Raw genomic sequence first — 20,729 nt, 5'->3', positions numbered from 1 at the left:
TTAATTTATTGGTGCAGTGTTCCGTCAATCAGTGGCGGTTCTTTTTGAGACACACGTCACCCTGATTCACTTGGAAGAAGATAGGAAATAATTTATTAACCTGCGACATGTAAGTCCAATTAATGTTCGAATCTGCGTGCCTTTTTCTTAAAACCTCTGATCGTAACTTTGTTTTTGTTTGTTTCCATTTTACCTATAGAAATTCTACCAAATTTTTGTCACTGGACGAAGTCGGTGCAAATTTGTAATGTATACAATATTTCAATTTTCAATGTAATTCATTTTTGATCGGCACTGAAGAGGACCCAAAGCAAGGGCCGAAACGTTTGCCTTAACAACTAGCATAATTTTATATATTTTTTATTGTTAATCAATAAAGTGATAAAGAAAAAAAATTTTTTTTTTTACACATTCTATTCTGTGTCGGCTCTGATAGGCACTTAATACTTATTTGTTAAAACCAGCAAACTTAATGTAATCACAGATTTAATGAATTCACGTTTAATGAGTAAATTATTGAAACACAGTTTCTTCATCAGATTTTTTAGAATTATTGTAGATTTTACGATTTTCTGTATTTATTGCCTTCGTTTTAACGATCTAATTTTAGACTTATCTTTAAGACACTGTCGTTACGAGTTACAGAATAGGGGTTTAAGTTTGTATATATTTTTTCTCGCGGATGAAACTCTTCTCCTCTCTTTTTCCATCGTTTCGTAGAATAGATACTAAAGGTAGATCCTATCTATAACTTATCGTGTATACATCTCAGTATATTCCACGATTAGTTATTGTTAATAGGAAACATATAGAGATAAGAGATTCCTTTAGTGAATTTTAGACAGATCTGTGCTGCAATAATAAAACATCGCGTGTTAGCCGTACTCGCATTTCGAAATTTCGGCGTAATTGTTATGTCGATGAGATTGATCTGTACGATAGTGAATTCTCCGCTCGCGATCTGAAACGTGTCAATTATCCCACAGTCGCGTTTTCACCGTACACCTCCCATCGAACATTTGCCTCGTTCTGGTAAAACTCACTTCGACCGATGATTTTTTTCGCCTAATCACGACTCGGGACTCCTTCCCTTCGTCCTCCCCAATATCGGATAGTGGCGACCATTCGCCATTCGTGAACGGTTGCTGTGTTCAGTGACGAAATCGGGAGATACGGTATTAGACAAGAATCCTGTACACTGCTGTTTCGAGACTCGCGTCTTTCAAGTGAAAGGCCGCGAAACGCGCGACTCGAGATCGACAAAGTTGCCCAATGCGTGCCATGCCGATACTGAAATCGAAATTCAAGAAATCCACGTGAGAAACTTGCGATTTGATCAACACGAGAGTTACAATATAGTTCAATCATTATTTGGACCAAACCTGCAGTTCAAAGCCAGTCTTACAATTAATCAATATTAATCATTTTATAGTATTGTACATCTTGCATAATTTGAAGGACAAATCGAATCCGTTGGTTTCAGAGATCGTTAATTGTCAATGTAATAATAATTAGTTTATCTAGCAAGATAAAATAAATGTTAAGTTAAACTTAAAACATGTAAAATAACTTATTAACGAACTGAATATATTTACGTATTGATTTAAATGTTATATTTTATGTAAAAATATTGGGACACTGCGATCAGTAAATCTCAATTGCTACAAAGTAAATAACTTATTAACGAACTGAATATATTTACGTATTGATTTAAATGTTATATTTTATGTAAAATATTGGGACACTGCGATCAGTAAATCTCAATTGCTACAAAAGTAGATCTGATAAATGAAGAGTTGCGTGAATTAATGAGAAGCACGTACATTTTAAAATTCTAGTCTATTAAAAAATTTGTCTTTTCTATGTTACTTCTTTAGATATTGAAAAATTAGATTTTTTTTTCCTCATTTAACAACATTATTAAAGGATGTTATCAGTTCAAACCTTATGCTGAAAAAGACTTTATGTGAGATTAGTAATAATATAAACAAATATAAAATTTTGTGTAAATCCGGATATAAGTACAATTCCGATCACTGGTACAAGGACGTTTATCTTGAGAATTGAAAAAATTATGATGTCTACAAGAGTGGGCTCGGAGCTAACGGCCTTGTTCTGAAAAATTGAATTTGACCTAACTCATTGACCCGTTTGACCCGTCACGACCCGTCGCGACACTGTTAACCGGTTTAACGGTTGACGTTAAGTATCGCGGAATTAAAGTTTAACGATTCCATTGTTACACTCGGCTGGCCACGCACAGCGTGCGATGTGTTGATATGTGAGTGTTGTCTTGTCATATTCGTCACGTCATTAGCATTAAAAATGTACGACAGTGCCAAGTACCGTTTTTAACGATTTCCTATCGCGGGCGCGGCAGCATGGCTAAATCGTAATGCTTATTTTTCTCAACTCCATAGCACTGTCGGATCTTGTCTCAAACAATCATCGCGTGTCTCACAACGTAATAGCCACAAATAGATCTTATTATTGATTACGATACTTAGCGTTATACTGTAATGCGCTTAGCGTCAGTCGTCGACTAAATTATTTTTTTGTTATTTAATTTGATATTTATTGTCTATAATTTTTACCACTAATTATTATTTAAATTAAAGTTATTAATATAATTGTTCAGAATTATACGAATCTATTTAATTTTATTTTAAATTTTTATATAATAAGTAGTATATTTTTTTATAATAATATAATAATTATATAATAAATAAGTACACACTGAGAAGAAATTTATTTATTTGACTAAATTAATTTAGTTGTCTTTATTTTTTTTAATAAAAAATGTATGTGTTTAAGGTATCATATACGTTCTCAGCTTCAAAAAATTGATTCTTTTTTTTGCTTATTTTAAAAGATACATATCTTAGAAACATTTTAAGACCAGAACAAGCTCGATATTCGAATTATTTACAAAGTTACGTCTGCTTTAACGAAAGTTCAGTTAGATCGCTTCGTAGATCAGAATTCTAACCGATTACCGGTAGGGTGTATTGTTATCGAAATAAAAGAAAAGAAGAGAAGGAAACTATTGTCTTATTTGTGTCAAAGGTCTGTAGTATGTTATTGAGCCCATTTGATTTTTTTTATGTTATCCTACTTAAAAACTTGCATAATTTTAAATGCGTTTTTCTCGAAATAGCATTTATTAGAACGGTGGACATGATAACTGCCTCATTGTTCGTCCGATTAACTTTATTTTTGGTATACGTATTCTAAATTAGATTCACTATCGTGTCACGAGAACATTTTTGAATAAATTTAACCATTTTCAAATAGCAATAAAAGATAGACAATTTTTTTTTGGTGAAAATTACGACTTTTCTTAGCACTTGCAAGAATCATCTGTGGTTTGGGGACTATATGCAAGCCTTTGACAAACTAAGGGAAACAAATAAGGTTACCCTAATATAGGTCCCCGGACACACCTAATATAGGTCCCAGGGCATACCTGGCAATGAGAGGGTAGATGAGCTGGCAAAGCTGGGGACAGAAATGGACCCGGCTGAACAGACCGTTGGAGTACCTTTTGTGCTAGGAAGAAGGAAGAGAAAGGAAGTGCTAGAACGGGAGCATTTAAACTCCTGAAAAACATCAAACAGGCAAAACAGCTAATCAAACAACCCAACCTGGCCAGAACGAAAGAACTGACAGCGATGGGTAGAGACAAACTGAGAATAGGCCTCCTTATAGGACACTTGCCCCTTTAGAACACATCTATACAATATAGGACTAGCTGAGCAGGAAAACTGCCGACTATGTGGAGAAAAGAGCGAGGACAGCATACATCTTCTGTGTCATTGCCCTATGCTTGCTTGCAAAAGATACAGAGCCTGGGGCAATACTTTTCTGATGCCTGAGGATCTAGACGGAGCAAAGATAGGCGACCTCATAAGCCTAGTACACGGTACGGGGCTGAGCTGGACCGCCTAATCTTTGGAGACAAACAGGGAGTGAGTGACAATGGAACCTTAGAGATCTAGGTCACGTCAAGCGGCTGCCATAGCCCCACCTGTTTTTCTTACTATTACGACTTTTCTTCAAATTATGACCATTTCCGTAATGTTTGTTTTTCTTAAATTCCTCCGGTCACATGAGAACTATGATTCTACAAAATAATAAAAAATAAAAAATTTTAGACAAGTATTACAAGCTGAATCATGTCCACCGTTTGATCCGATAAAAAAAAAACACGTTCTACGCTACTGGACGCAGCCGCCATGTTTTTGATTATTTTTTAGCTCATGTATACGTTTTATGCTCCTTAAGGTTTTATCCACCTTTAAAATAAAAAAAAAATGAAATCAATTAGCCCAATAGTTTTCTTACATTTATTAACAGTTTCAACATATTAACATCTTTATAATATGATGCTTGATGGTAGCATCAAATTATTAAATTGCGCATTTTGAAAAAGACTACAATATGGTATATATGCAAGTACATATATAGTGTATATTAGTAATTCAAGATTGAATTATTTAAAGCAATGAAGATCCAGCTTTGACCATAATAGGCATTTTTTCTAGTATTGATTGAGTTTTCTTACAATTTCTCATCACATTTTGACTACTTTTCAAGTTCGAGAAACATATATGACCCCTTATGTCGAATAACATATTATATTTAACTCTAATACGTATAATTTTCAACGAAATATATTTTTCAACGAAAAATATAAAAACAAACTAAATTAATTTAATCAAGTAAACATTTTGTTTTCTCATTGTCAGTGTATTACGATATATATAGCGCATGTAAAGACGTCTGACTATTTTTCTTTATATGTGCAATTATTATAATATATTCAACGATTTGGATAAGTTTGAGCTTTCCTACAGTTTCTATTTAGTGAAAGCAATTTACACGAAAAGAAATAAAAATCTCAAGTCCGTTTCCTGTCAAATAATCTCATCGTTGTTAGGTGACACACTACTATTTTGATGGCGAGAATTTGATTTCATTTGCACAAGATACTTATTTACATACTGCGTCTCATGCTGAAACTTAGGCCTGTCTCGTTAAACAAATCTGACTGTCGGCAGGTCCATTTTTGGCGACCGAAATATCATCGGGAGCAGTCGCACGCGCGATTTCCTTTCAGGGTTAACCTAATTTGACGTGTACTTAATTACGAATTTCTGTCTCGTTGGAGAACCCGGTTATCGTTGACACGGGCTTTCCTTTCGGCGCGACGCGACGGCCCGCTTAACAAACGCCCACGTGCCAAGCCTTTACGTGCGCGGCCGCTCGTAGGTCGTATGAGGACCGGTATTAATTATAACATAACGGGCCTTTCGTTTTAATGATAATATACAATCGCGTTGGTCTAAAACGCGACCGGTATTGCGCATCTATTACCACTGAAATATCTACGTTTAGTTTAATTCCACGCTTAAGTATCCACATGTAAACACACGTTGTGAATATCATTTAAACAATTATATATTATTATCATTTTTTTTATTACTCTTTTGTTTGCGATATCCTATTCGATCAAATAATTATGGGAACTGTCAATTTCAATTTGGATACAATAGGAAAAAATAATTGCAAATTGTTTCTTCTAATATCTTTATTTATAATTGCAAATTATTTCTATGTAATATTTTTATTTACAAATTGAAATTATTGCGCAATGCTTCTTTCTAATCTTGTTATATACATTGCTTGGCCCACTTATATTTATATATAGTATAGAAAGAATGATTTTGCTGGAAGATCAAAAATTTTGTTGGATTTGAAAATAATTTTGTTGGGCCTTTAAAATAATTTTCTTAAAAAAATTTAAATGTTACTAGAATGTCAAAATTTTTTGCAGTATTATTCATCACTTTTTTTAGTTTCTAACATAATTATTTTGATTATCCAATAATGTTATTTTCTGTATACAAAATTTTAGATTCTTAGCAAAATCATTGTTTCGTGTATATAAAGCATCGTAAAATTTAAAGATAAAATTGGACATTATGCTTTATGTTCGCTTATTTCGCGAGTTAGCACCGCGTATAAACTGTTAGTTCCACTAACTCTGCTATGGCAAGTTAACTAACGTGAATCTAACGAGAACCTGGGTATCCGGGACGGGATTTTCTTCTCCTACCGCGATCGATCTTCCAGCTTCCTGCAGACTTTCCTATTCATCTAAAAGGGAGATCCCGGTGTCACATTACTCGTAATCCGCGTCGCTAACGAACCGAACGATCCGGCTATGGTACACTCCACGCATATGTAACGTTTCTAACGGTATATCGTATAACTCGCATTCGTTTGGAGCTACTGACTCGATTGTTTCCGTATCGACTTACATTTCCTTTTACGATTCCTTACACTAACGACAACGTAGTGCGAAATATATATATAACCCAACATGTTGGACTGCAGCATATTCAAAATCAAGAATGATTTTTCTGATGTTCCAAAATTGATATTTCTAAAATATTTTTGGATTTATGGAAATCCAAAACAAATAAACTACAAGCGAACGAAATTCGTACGATGAACATTAATTTGAAACAATATAAAATTTTCATGAACATTACACTACTTAATTATGAAATAAAATTTTTTGAAACGTCTTACTTAGAGATTTTGCTTGCAAAGTATAGAAAGACGGTTTAAATTCGTGCATTTTTATACGTGTAATTGTGTGTCAGGTGAATGACTGGCAAGGAAAGTATAGAGACTACAACGACGAGTAAACAACTCATTAGCATTCCTTTTCGTGTTCAGCCGTGAAATCGAAATTACTTGGCCGGGAGTCAAAGAAAGTAGTAGCGAAGGCGTCGTATGGAATTGGCAACTGATGTTATTTTCACCCCGCATTTTTATTTCGACTCCAGGCCATTTGCTATTCGGGTTTCGTTGGGTAAAACGCGAAAGAAATACGTCGCTCTCTCTTGGTCATGTAGAGAGAGAGAGACTCTCGATTTTCTTGTTTCTCTGAAAACGTGACTGGCGCACGTTCGTTCTCGACTGGACTATGAATGTATTTCGAAAAACTACAATACGTAACTTTATTCGTCGTTAATATTACGGATATTTGTATTTATAGTTAGGTTAAATTATGAGCACAATTTTTAATTATGTTATTCATTAAATATTTTTAAATGTGACGTAACACTGAGAAAAATGTACTAAATTTGATTAATTATTTATTTGAATAGTGCCAACTAAATTTACAGTAAATAAATATTTGCTTAATAAAGAAATGACTGTTAAATAAAATTAATGTTACATTTACATTGGTATATTTTTGGTCTAAAGTAACATTTATACGATAAAAGAATTGTATTTTATTCACGTTTCTCATTCGTTTTCTGTACTCGTTCAAAGCGTAAGGACATCGCGAATAAACTGGATTGAGCGGTCAACGATCATGTAACAAAGTGTCTCCTCGATATCGCGGGTGACACGACGCGGTTTCACTACGAATCGGACGAGCGAAATCATGCTACACCGGTCGGTGCGGTTGCATATTATACATGTCATTGCCCGGGGCAACCACGAGCTCTCTCGAGAGGCTCGGCCAGTCATTCTCGACAAGTGTGCATCACGACATTGGTCTACCTTACTTCCACCTACGTGCCGTACGTCCACCGACGTATTCTACCTTACGTATATTCACCTGAACCTGCGCCCGCCACTTTCGGGATCTCCCACAACGACTTGTCAGTTAATCGAGATTGTCTGCGAAAAGAAGTGTTACGCGAAATTCGATCGATTTTTAATTTCTTTTTCGTATTTTATTCTTACGAAATAAAGTACTGCTATGAAACTGCGGGTTAGAATCTTTTTTGCGATTTTTGAGTAATTTTAGAATATTATGGCCGAATAGAGTTTATTTTTAACAATTTTCTTTGAAATAAATACTTTTTAATTGTATAAATTATTTGATCTGTTCTCGAAATTTATAAGACGAGTGCTTGTATAAAAAATACGAGAGATTATCATTTTATAAAAATATAATTATTATAATAGAATCAACTTAGATCGGACAAAAAACCCAGATTGCAGATGGAGAGTTAATAATAAGTAAATACATTATATTGATTGTATCTTTATTGTACTGTTATAATACATGTATCTTGTACAACGTATCTATGATATTAGATATCTTCCGCTCGTTTTATATAGATATTGACAGCAATTCTCGTATCAAATAAATGAAACTTAAAATCAGATATTATTAGTCATGTTACAAGCTGAATAAAGACAAGGACACTGGTATTTTATTCAGCTCGGTAGAAATCTAGTTTCTTTCGCATGTAAATCCAAAAAAGCAAAAATTAACTTCGCTCCATATAATTTACAATAATTCCATCGCGCCGTTCGCAATCTGACATTGATCTCCCTGATCGCACTGTACGATTGGACAAAATGTAATGCTTCGACATAATATAAATCGGATCGGTCGACGGACAGTCGCTTTTTCGATTAGCATATAAAATCGACGCACAGAGAGATTGATATTGAATCGTAACGTAGAAGGAGTATCAACGGTTATTACTCTGTTCGAACCGGTTAAGTAGCATCGGTTAAAACATTTTATCTGTCTTTATAATGGCACAATTCACACTGACTCACAATCTCGTCGCTACCTACTACCCGCGTGGCAGAGAATTTTTTCCCATCCTTCGCCCTTTTTTTCCTTTCCCTCTTTTTTTTCCCAGAGCCCCGCATGCAGCGCATAAGATATTCTCACCTGCAGCGCGCCAGCAGCTCGTTAGCGATTTGCGGCAACAATGGCCGACAGGAGGCTGGATAATTATTCCGTACACATGCACATATCTCTCTCTCTCTCTATCCGTCTCTCGCTCTCGTCCCTCGTTTCTTTTCCTCTCCGATCTTTGAGCGTTCCTCTCCAACACCGAGCGTGTAATCCTCCGTTCTGCGCCGGCGAAACAAGTTGTTCGATCCCACGTCTCCGACCTCCAACGCGCGTCTCTTAGATAATTCTTTCTCCGAGGAGCCCGAGTAATCGAGTAGGCTGTTTGTATGCACTCGTATGCACAGCTGCATTGTTGTTGCAAAACAACACGTGGCATACCGGTAATCGACACGTAACACGCTCGTGCAAACATGTACACAAACACACGCTCGAGAATAGAGTTGGATCGACGAGAGCGGAGGACGGGTTAATCTTGCATAACGTAATAGCGAGGCAACGAGACGAGAGGACCTTACTTAGCCGTTTCTTATGATTTGATTATTGACTAATAATAACGAACCGTACAAATGGTAATAATAACGCCGGACTATTTTACTCGTTACGACGTAGCAATTGTGTCATTTTTTTCACATCGGCTGCATTAATCCGTTGATGAAATAATTTATTGTGAGATATTTTTGAGCGCTCTCTCTAAAATTATGGCAACATAAGAGATATCTCTTATTATATTTATCTTTAAATAATACGTATGAAATTTATAAGATATAATGTCGATTGTAATTATAATTTGTTTTATTAGATAGATACATATTTTAAACAGATATTTTATTTTGTATACAGGTTACTTGTATATTTTTTTGATAAAAGAATATTATTTTATTTATTTTACTTATTTTTGCGATAATTATTTTGTTTCATTTAGACAAGATTTCTGCGCTTATTGCAAAGATGAATGTTTCTCCGTGACGCAACGCCATTTGTTTGCCTCGACCTTTTGCTATGCGTCTGTAGCTGTTATTAACGACTTAACGTTTTCTCGTACTGGGTTTAACGTTAAACGGGTAAATAATTTTTCCATTTACACGGTGCTGGAATTCATAACCGCCACGTTTGGTTAAAACACGCGGCTACGGTTTTCCCGGGCGGAGGGTTAATGACCACTTAATTGCAGAACTCGCAATGCGGTCGTCTGGTTAATTGTAGGTCGCACAGAAACCGGAGTGATAAGCGCTTGACCGTGAGAAGATACAAAACGCATGGAAAATAGTAAATACGAATGATCTCATACTACAATTGCGATATCTTTCTTTTTTAACACTTATAAGTAACATTTATTGAAAAGATAACACGATTTTAATAATAATATTATATAATTAGTAATAATATATATAATTAGTAACAAATGAATAACAAATATATTTAAAAATTACAATTTTTACATATCTTATTTTATCGAATATATTGTATTTAATATATTTTTTTATTTACAATTAATTTAATATTTTTCTTTTACAATAGAAATTATATTTTCTGCAAAAAAAGTAATTTACAAAGTGTAGTCATATTTTCCAGTCAGTTTTAAGTTGCTGTTTTGCATTTATAAGTGGTCGATGAGAGTTTCCCGAGGGTATACTTGAAGTTTATTACGCGTCGAGTGTGCGAGTTATCGCTAAAGAGCGACTCCTTCTCCGAGGCCATAATTAAACGCTACCGAAATCGAGAATTAGACATCGTTATGCTTAGTGAGCTGTCATTTAACGAGATTCGATAATCAGCAATAAGTTTCTTTCCGGTATATAATTTCTAGTCTTTGTTAATTGTACCCGCTAACCGATAATTAGGCACGCCTTAACTATTTACGTCAGTATGCGATTAGAAGGTACTGTCATTATATCAATTTCTTACTTGCTTAGTTTATCAATGTTGCATTTTACGTGTGCATTTTCACATGATCGAAACTACTTTGAGACTTTGTAGTAATTGCACGTTGATCTATTGACCGACAATTTATAGCCCAGACTGTGCATGAATATTTTTTATGCAAATGTAAAAAACTATAGAATATGTATTACCGTTAGATCATAAGAGTGATGTTAGCAATGTGAGGATATTTTGTTTTAATTTCTATTAAAATAAACTTGTTTAAATTCGTACGTTCTTTTTAAAGAAAAATCGAAACTGTTATAGGGTAACTCCGGCAAATACGCCGCGTTGGGATTTACGCCGCAGAAGTCAGAAAAAATAGAAGGAGTGGGGATAATTTTCCCGCAACTACTCTGTTACATACCTTTATGTTATATTAGTATTGTGTTATAATTTCGGCTTCTTATTGTTAATATTAATGAAATTATTGTGAGTTGAATCGATTTGTTACTGTAATAAGTAACGCCATCATAAATTATAATCTACATAAAATGATTACTGTAGGACGTGTAAAAGACTTAGTGGTTATTTCGTGATATATACGTATAGTGGAATAGTAAAGCATGTTGTGTAGCAAAATACAAGTGCTTTACTTTCGTATTCTTTGTTTAGTTTGGTGTCTTGTATATCCCACCCGTTTAGGATATACGGCATTTTTAGCGAGTGGGATTATATGCGAAGCATACAAAGTGCGCAGATTGAATTCAGTGCACTAAATGCAATAAACGCATTACATGAAATATGTACCTCATGTCATAACACTTGTAATATATGTAAGAACCCATATAAGGTCGCCAGTAGTGACAACGAAACCAACGGTTGACCGACGCAACGACTGCCCACTAACGGCCAAGGTTCTGTCAGTTAATGCTGGGCCATCACTGGTAAACGACAGGCTGTCAAATGACGACCGAAATACTGTCAGCCAGTACTGCGTCCGTAGTATTGCCAATATTGCACCAATGTCCGAAATGTAGTTACCAGTACTGGTGCAGTACTGGGCCGATCGCAATATCTACGCTGGTACAATACCAGCTAACAACAGTTGGGCTAGTATCATTTGCCAATATTGGGCCCAAGTCATCCGACACTTAGCCAGTACTGCACCCGTAGGTTGCCAATACTACGCCAGTACCCAAACTACACCCTTATTAAGCTGGATCCCCCATCAGCGCAAATTGAGTTCGGATTAAAAAATTTAGTGCTCTTGTTGCTAATTAGTTGCTCCAGAAAGAATTTTGTTGCTCCAACCGCACAGCAGTAAAAAAAAAATGGGTAGGTCCAGCTTAATGGCAAGCTGGACCCCCCCCCCCCCATAGTCAAAAAATATATACAGAGCTACAATATCAAAAAAACAAGTACACCAGATTTTGTTGCTCTTTTGTTGCTCCAGAATAGTGCCAAGAAATATCAAAAAAAATTTAATTGTTAAACAAATATCGATAAACAATCAAAATTGCATCGTAACGCGTAGCAGCGTCATGATTAAAAACCACATGTACAGAGTTAATTGCTCCCATGTTCTTGATACCAAACTGTTCCATGTAACGTATACTATCGAAATATACCCATTTCCGATTTTGTTGCTAACTCTAACACATGCAAAATAATTAGTTTATCAGCATCGGCGCCCGCGCCGTCATTTTGCATGTGTTAGAGTTAGCGACAAAATCGGAAATGGGTATATTTCGATAGTATACGTTACAAGGAACATTTTGGTATCAAGAACATGTGAGCAACTAACTCTGTACATGTAGCTTTTAATCATGACGCTGCTACGCGTTACGATGCAATTTTGATTGTTTATCGATATTTGTTTAACAATTAAATTTTTTTTGATATTTCTTGGCACTATTCTGGAGCAACAAAAGAGCAACAAAATCTGGTGTACTTGTTTTTTTGATATTGCAGCTCTGTATATATTTTTTGACTATGGGGGGTCCAGCTTGCCATTAAGCTGGACCCACCCATTTTTTATTTTTTTTACTGCTAAACGGTTGGAGCAACAAAATTCTTTCTGGAGTAACTAATTAGCAACAAAAGAGCACTAAATTTTTTAATATGACCGGACTTAATTTGCGCTGGTGGGGGTTCAGCTTAATAGGGGTTCAAACTACGACAATCGGTACTGGCCCAATACTGGGCCGATTGTAAAACCCTATATGGGAAGATTGTTATTATTATTTATTATTTCATATACATATTATTTACCATTCTTATTCCTTAATAAAACTTTATAAACACATTTTATAAGTTATTGTATCATTATACGTCTTATTTATATGCATTATTTATAAATTTTTCATGAGCGCCGTACGTACCCCCCTCCCTTTATGAGTAGCCATATATCCCACCCCTATGGGATATACGGCAAAAATGCAAGGATTTCAAAAAGTTTATTTTTTAATATGAAAAATAAATATTTCGGATTTCTAATATTTTTTCCATAATAGTAGACAGTACAAAGTTTTTGCTGATATAGTTCGTTTACTATAAACATAGTAAATAATATTTAATAAATTAAGTTTTTAATAGGTGCGGCGTATATACCGGAGTTACTCTATGTATATTACTAATGAAATTATATATGGAGTTAAACATTCTTATCTACCCTTTATGTATAACAAGATAAAATATTTCTCCCAGATTGCGTGCGAGAATAATTCAATTCCATCAGGATTTCCTGAATCGTAATTGACACGAACAGAGCTTAGGGCGTGTTAGTCGGTATCCTTTAACCGCGACGAGCTATCTAGGTGTGCTCTTTCGCCGAGGAATTCGCAGGGCATCGGTAATTTCTTGAGGTTTTCCGCGGTCGTTACGCGGTCGCGAAGTTAATTGAGTAGAAAGCGATTCAACGTGGAAATGTGCCGACTCTTCTGCCGGGCGTATTAAATGTCTTGGCGTTATATTATCATTAAAAAGAACAGAGAAAAGAAGAGAAAATGTTTATTACTATTTTAAGGCAAAGCTATATCGAAGTAAATATATCTAAATAAATTAAACAAATAATGTAGTTACAGAATCAATTAAGTTATTATATCTAGTCAAAGACAATTGTGCCTCCACATTATTTCTCTGCAGTATTACAAATAATATAGCAGTTTACAAAAACAACGGTAAATGTTGGAAGTTTATTTAGAAATTTTCGTAAACTTAGAAAAGGTTAACCATAATTAATTTTATTGAAAAATATCAATATATAATGTATTTTAATATACTGAAATTTCTTGATTATTAAAATAATCTAAAATGCTAGCAAACAAAAAATAAAAGAATATACATTATAAAATGCATCATAATTTTTCTTTAAGAATAAACAACACAATAGTACAAAATTAAAGCATACGATTGGCTATTCGCGCCGCTTAACAGCGAGACATGTAATTTGTCTCTAAATAAAGAGGAAGAAGAGGGTGGAGATGATGCATTTCCGATGCAGTCGATATTGCCGTTGCGGAATCGGTCGTTCCGCTCGACGAGTCGTACCTGCGAATTTCCAGTGTGATAGTATGCAAGAGAAACGTTAGAATTATATCCGCCAAACAGGCCGAGGCGAGGCGAGACGAGACACATTCATCCTGTCACCCACGTTCGTGTTTGTTCTGTAGCGTTTCGATAGCGTTTTTTTTTCCACGGCGTGGCGCACGTCGTTATCGTGAAAGTGCGTGCGATCGTGCAGCGATAATCGTGCGATGTGTTGTCACAGATTGAAAATAATAGTAGAAAACGGACCGATACTGCCCTACTCCAGTTGGATGAAAACGGGGAAAATTCTACGTCATGCTACATGCCGTCTGTGACAAGGTAATTGCTTCGAGAAATTGACGGTATCATCAGGAATTTTCTCCTGCAAGAATAAGAGTATGATAATGTCGAGAAAGAAACTTTTTCTATTTTAGCATCTCTTTAAAAAAATAATTAGAACGTATAGTTTAAACTGTACATATATAAATGGATTAAAGATAAAGATATAAAATGGAAGAAAAAATTATATTTTAGTTTTACAGATGTTACTTAATTGAAAAGAAAAGGAAAGGCCAAAGTATCTCGCCAAGTATAGTTACAGTTTTTCTGTGATTTTGAAGTGGGACGAATATTGATCTGGTAACTAAACATGTGCAATTTTCTTCTTTCTATTTTTAGAACGATGGGTATTAATTGTTCTACTTTCGGGCGAGTCAGAGAAATTGATGTACAGGTTTATTTTTTTGGATACATTCCGCATCAACTTTTTCCTCGCCGGTAATCTCGCGCGAGAGCTATGTACGCAATGTCGCCGATTCGCGTGGACGTGAACGAATGATGAAGAACAGGGGGTGTGTGAGAAGAGAGGACCTGATACGGCTCTTGCGTTAATAGGAGCGTAGCGTCTACATTTTTTTCGATTGATTCTGATATGCCTGTGACGCGAAAAATGCTCGTTATCGAGTCGCATGTACCGCAATTAAAGATGTATCGAAGGACAGATAGAAACAGGATGTTCCTTCGAATCTCTAATCTTCCTTCCTCCTCGTCTTCGATCGACCGATTGCATCGCGTCTCACGGCCGAGATGGGGACAGGTTTCCAGTACATACGGGGGTTCGATAGGCACCGGATGCGGGATATGCAGGCGACGAGACGCGTGGGATTCCTTCTTGATGCGTAGCACGCAAATATGCATCGCCGTTCCGACCTGGCAAAGTTGGAGTAACTTTTTCACTTGTAAGTGAGAAATAAAGTTTTTAGAAAGCTATCGCAACGAGGAAATTTAGGTACAAATATCTTTAACATAGGAAACTAATAATTTAATAGGATGGGAGAAAATGTTCGTCAAATTCTTTGATATAAAAAAGGATAAGAATCTGTATTATAAACTCAAGTATTATGGCGTAAAAATTTTTCATACCAGTTTTACTGTCTTCATTTTGTACAAATTGAAATTGAATTTGTTTTTGTGTGTGTTTTATACCTGTTATTTAAAGATTAACTACGTTCCCTATTACATATTTTATACTTTCATGCAGTTTTATACTTTCAGAGATTTTTTATCTTACAATATAATAAATATTAATATAGTTGCTGTTTCTTATATTATTTTCCTTAGTTTTACTTCGCTTATAATTGGTCTTAATTTTTCATTCGTTCCACTTGTAGTTATAAAAACTAAATTAATTTTAATTAATGAAAGTCAGAGGCATGAGCAAAAATTTGCTATATTTTATTCGTTTATATGTATATATCAGTTTATTAAAGCTTGGAAAGTGAGAGAATGACAGGGAATTTTTTAATTCTATTTGCGTGACAACTATAATATTTCCGGAACAAGCCCCCCGGGAGGGATTCGAGGAAAGATATATTCGACGAAATCCTATAGCCATCATCGAGTGGTGCTTTTCGCATTCCAAGCGTATAGGAATCGAATGCCGACGGCGAGTTAATGCGTGTAACGGGATTTTCTTATTGGGCAGGCATCGCTCGCGACACGCTCTGTTTGGCTAACGAGGCGGCGAACGTGGCAGCGGACCTTTAATTGCCTTTAATAAAGTATAGCTTGGTACCTCGTTGCCGGTTGTTCCGCCGCGTTCGCGATATCGCCTTCGAAAGGTCGAAGAGATCGTCGTGAGCGGCACCTACGCCATCGTTATAACGCGGGGGCACGTTTATATCGGTTTTATTAGAGATTAGAAACGTAGTGGGCCTCTCTGTCGTAATCTGGGTCACGTTGTTTTGTGCTTAAGGACTAACAAGGACTCCGATCCGCGAAGCGTGTCAAGGACAACCAGAAGGAAGCGGTCCGCCCGAGAGCGAGCGACCTGTTGTCCATTATTGTCAATTGTGAGACAAGTGCCTTCGATTGCATAACGTCGCGATAGTCACATTTGTTGAACCACACGAGAAAGAAAAAGAGAGAAAGAGAAAGAAATAACTCATGAATTATTCTTAATGAATCGTCAGATGTACGGTACGATCGGACGAACTTCTCGTCAGGTGTGAAAAAATTGAATGAAAACCGTGACAGACCAGAGTTAAAGTCTGTATCCATAATTAGCGTGATAAATCGTGATGCAAATGAAATTTTCGTATCGAAATCTCGAAATTAGTAATACGAGGTGAAAATGTATAGTCCATGCAAAACTTTAAACCGAATTACAACTTATAATTTTGCTATATCGTATATCGTTAGAATGGGTGCTACAACTTTTATTATATTGAAATATTTATTCTATCGTGCAAAAATTAATGTATCTCTCCGTTCTTTAACATGGATAATTCTAAGTGATCACTGTGTTTACAACAAAATTTAGTTAGAATATTTAATTTAATATTATATTTATTAGGTTTCTCTCTGTTACTTTATAATATAAAAAGAAATGGTTACTTATACGGGGAGTACCCTGTATATTCCGTAATAAATTATTTCATAACGATATTCGCCGATGCGTTTTAGTGACCGGCGATATGCTATAGCAGTATACTGTTTATGGTTCGCTAAGCTCATGCTGTTGGTACGTGACAATCAGCACGCCGGAAGTTAATTGTGAACGTGCGACGAGCGACAGGAAATCGTATGAACCGGACGGAAAGCGGTTAAACAGAGCGTAAGCGCTCGTGCAGTGAAATTGATTCAGTCGAAAAAGTGGAATATCATTACTGATGACGGAGATCAACACATCTCGAGCGCTTTATCAATATATTGAGCATTAGGCGACTTTCGATTAGCCTTGTGCTTTTTAGTAAATATTTTTTCGATAAGAGCAGTGGCTGTGATCACGGCTGACGAGATAACTGGACCGTGAATCCGGTGTTTGACATTTTTATACATGAAATAGCGTGGAAAGTGTCGCTGTGTGTTTTTATCTACTTGCGATGTATATTCAGTGAATCGAGAAGATTCAAGTTTAATCCTTTCACGGCAATCTTTTTATATATATATATATATATATATATCAAGTATTCTTATTTAAATGAGAAGAATTTGAAATCGATGATGGAGATACTTTAAGATCCACTTTTAGTTCGAGGCTACGTTTTTATAAGATGGACGTAAAATTGAATTAAATTTTGTCAAAGAATTATTAGTAGTGAACAAATATTTAAACATCTTTATGGATTTATCTCATTATTCTTGTGTCGAAACTTTAATTATTTATTTTTATTTAAAGACGATTGATGAATAATTTAACGTGCAATTTTGTGCGTATCAATTTTATCGAGAATTTCTTAACAAATTATCCTTTTTCATACACAATAAAATTCTAGTTTCCTGGCTTCGGCATATGTTTAGGCATTCAGTGTTTTTATCGGATGCTCGACATTCTTTCGTTTAGCTTGCACAAGGAAGCGCCATAATTTTTCCGAAGGAAAGAGGTGCGGAACGTTTACTCTCCGAGTAGCCTACCTTTATTTCTCCATAAAGTCGAATGAATTCTCGTTCTTATTCTTATCTCGGTCTTTCCAGACGACAAAGAGAGAGAAATGATCGTCTCGTTTCGAGATTACCACGCATTGCGAGATCGGCCGGATGAGAACGGACGACGTATTACTTCTTTGCGAGAGCGGCCTTTTTGCCAGTTCGGCCACGCCGCTCCATCGTGTAAATGCGATACGATAGTCATTATTTACGCGGCATTATCTTATACCACAGGGATATAACGAGTGCCAAATTATTGCGCGTTGATTGCCGCGGATAAGCGCTTGCGTCTTTTACCACGCGGACTTGAGATCGTTTAAAGTTTCGAATTGCCGAAAACGTAGATTTATATTCACGTCGACGTTGTACTCCAGTTGTAACATGATTACACATCGTATTTTATTGAGTTAATTACTTTAAATGTGAATTTAATTGCTTGCGTTTTGTAAATGTATATAATAATGGGGACGATAATGTTCGGCTTGAAGCTGAAGATAATTTTGAGTCCTCGACGAAAACATTTTCAAGCAATGACATATAAAATCGTAACTTGAAGAATTGATAAACTCTCACTAAAATTATCGTAAGTTTTTTTTAACAAATTACAAGTTTGAAACTTAATTTCCACTTCTACAAGTACATAAATATTACTATGTTTTAATTAAGTTATTCGTACATATTTGTGCGATTGCCATATAGTTTAATCAATTACATTAAGACGCTTACATGTTGAAAGCGTTAAATTTATTATGTTTCTATTTAAATAAATCTCTCTTAATGAAATTATTAATGCTGAGCGTACCAGCACATATATTTGTATTTACTTCAATTAAATTAGGAAAAAAACTTGAGAAATGAAGGAGAAAAACGATGTGCTTTTACACAAAATAATCCTGTTTTTTTTTTACTAGTGCTACGAGGACGCATTAATAAATAAAAAAAAGAAATAAACAAACTGAATGTGTTCAGAATGAAAACGACGGTGTTTGCTTGATAACCGATAAGAATACTCGATATACACTTGACGAATGCCTGATTCTTTAAGATTCCTTAGAGATAGGTTTCCATTTCACATGTCTATCGTTTCCACGAGAACGACCTCTTCCTGGCTCTCTCTCTTTCATCCTGTTTCTACGAGTATTTGGAATCCTCCTTTGAACAATAATAATAACAGTTTCAGGTGAAGGTATCGTTGGATAAAACGCGGATCACTTGAAAGTTTGATTAGCTTCCTAGTTCCTCTCCAGTAAAGATTATTTTCTGAACGCGATGTGACGGCTGCGACTATTTTTCTTATTCTCGATCTTTGACCCGCGCTTCCTGCGATAGAAAAAAGATCACTCTATAACACCGACAAATCGGTCTCGTGAAATCGAGGTCGCGTCATAATAACGCACCGGCATGTCGGATTCATTTCTTTTACTCCATCTTCGGCCTTTAATGTTATATACTTCTATCTTAGAAAATTATTGTACACGAATATCTTAAATTATAGACTTGTATATAAATTACACTCGTATTATATCATTTTTCCATCTAAGAAATTTTTTTATCAACTTGAGAATAATTTCTTCTTTAAAAAATTCCATTACACATACGTTATTTTTTTACTTAATTTTCAGTGTTAAATAACTTGATAATTTCCTCTTAAATTAGATTCTAATATAATGTTTTGTAACTGTTTCCTTAAATTTATAAAATATTTATTCAATTTTGAAGCTACATTTTTTTGTAATACTTTTCTTTTTTTATTAAGAAACAAATCTATTTATTATTTATGTCGAAAACGACACAAAAATAAAAATAAGGCAATAATTACATATATCTAACGTGAACTGTTTTTTATTTTAGGCTACGAGGAAAATCTCCAAATGTGGATATCTGTTCGTCGCACCTGGCTGGGATTTTTCGAACCCGTTGAACCGGACAAAGGTATGTTTCACTTTTAAATCTTTTAAATTATTTCAATTCGTTAAAAACAATCCCTTTCGATCGGGCGGCATCGTCGATTGAATTACATCGCAAAGATGAAGGAAAGATATTCTTTTTTTTTTATTTTAATCGTCGATCAGAAATGCGCACCGTGATCAACTCATCGATCACTTCCGTTTCGATGCTCGGGGCTACGTGACGCGTTATCAGCCGATCGAGTCTATCGATCGCGGGAAATCACACCGTGAGATGTGGATCAGGCCGCCCGCCGCCGCGCCGCGCAATTTGCTCATTATCGAGAAAGTGAGGATAAGCGGGCGCCGTATCCTCCACGCCGCTGAAAGGAACTCGGCGATACGTTTTTCCACGGCCTCGTGCGAGGCGATTCGCGCGCGCGATTCGCCTCGCGAAAACGTGACTTCGAGGAACACGTAAACGAAGTCGTTCCGGCTTTATTTTACATTTATGACAGCGCGCACGAATGTTGTTCCTTTCTAAACTTTCTCCGATATGAAATATATGCTCGTTAACACTTCGTACGGATACGTTTCTTTTTCATCCCGATGCGTCGGTCGCGCAGAAGCGCAATTTTTCGATACTATCTATCGAGGCGATTTAGACGTTAATTGCGGCGACTCGCTGAGAAATGCTGAAACACGAATGTTGGTTCGCTAAGCTGTCGGTTGTATGATTTATGCTTGTCTAATGGGAATGATGCTGTGATGACTGTTGTAATTTTCTCTGTCAAAGTGTCCGCGACATGTACTATTTGATTGACGTGTCGATAATCCAG

At 35.7% G+C, this 20,729-nt stretch overlaps 1 protein-coding gene across 3 annotated transcripts in view; it reads left to right on the top strand.

Annotated features, from left to right (window-relative positions):
- osp (myosin phosphatase Rho interacting protein outspread) overlaps window positions 1-20,729 on the top strand; it is a 217,765-nt gene that overhangs the window by 43,161 nt on the left and 153,875 nt on the right. For all 3 annotated transcript variants that reach the window (XM_018514035.1, XM_018514050.1, XM_018514056.1), the window contains exon 2: window positions 19,856-19,936. In XM_018514035.1, the coding sequence (XP_018369537.1) occupies window positions 19,856-19,936 (81 nt within the window). The remainder of the gene's footprint in view (window positions 1-19,855; window positions 19,937-20,729) is intronic.

The sequence above is a fragment of the Trachymyrmex cornetzi genome, unplaced genomic scaffold (assembly GCF_001594075.2).
Source record: "Trachymyrmex cornetzi isolate Tcor2-1 unplaced genomic scaffold, Tcor1.1 scaffold117, whole genome shotgun sequence".
NCBI lineage: Eukaryota > Metazoa > Arthropoda > Insecta > Hymenoptera > Formicidae > Trachymyrmex > Trachymyrmex cornetzi.
Note: the sequence above shows the minus strand (reverse complement) of the source record. Positions and strands in the feature narration are given on the sequence as shown.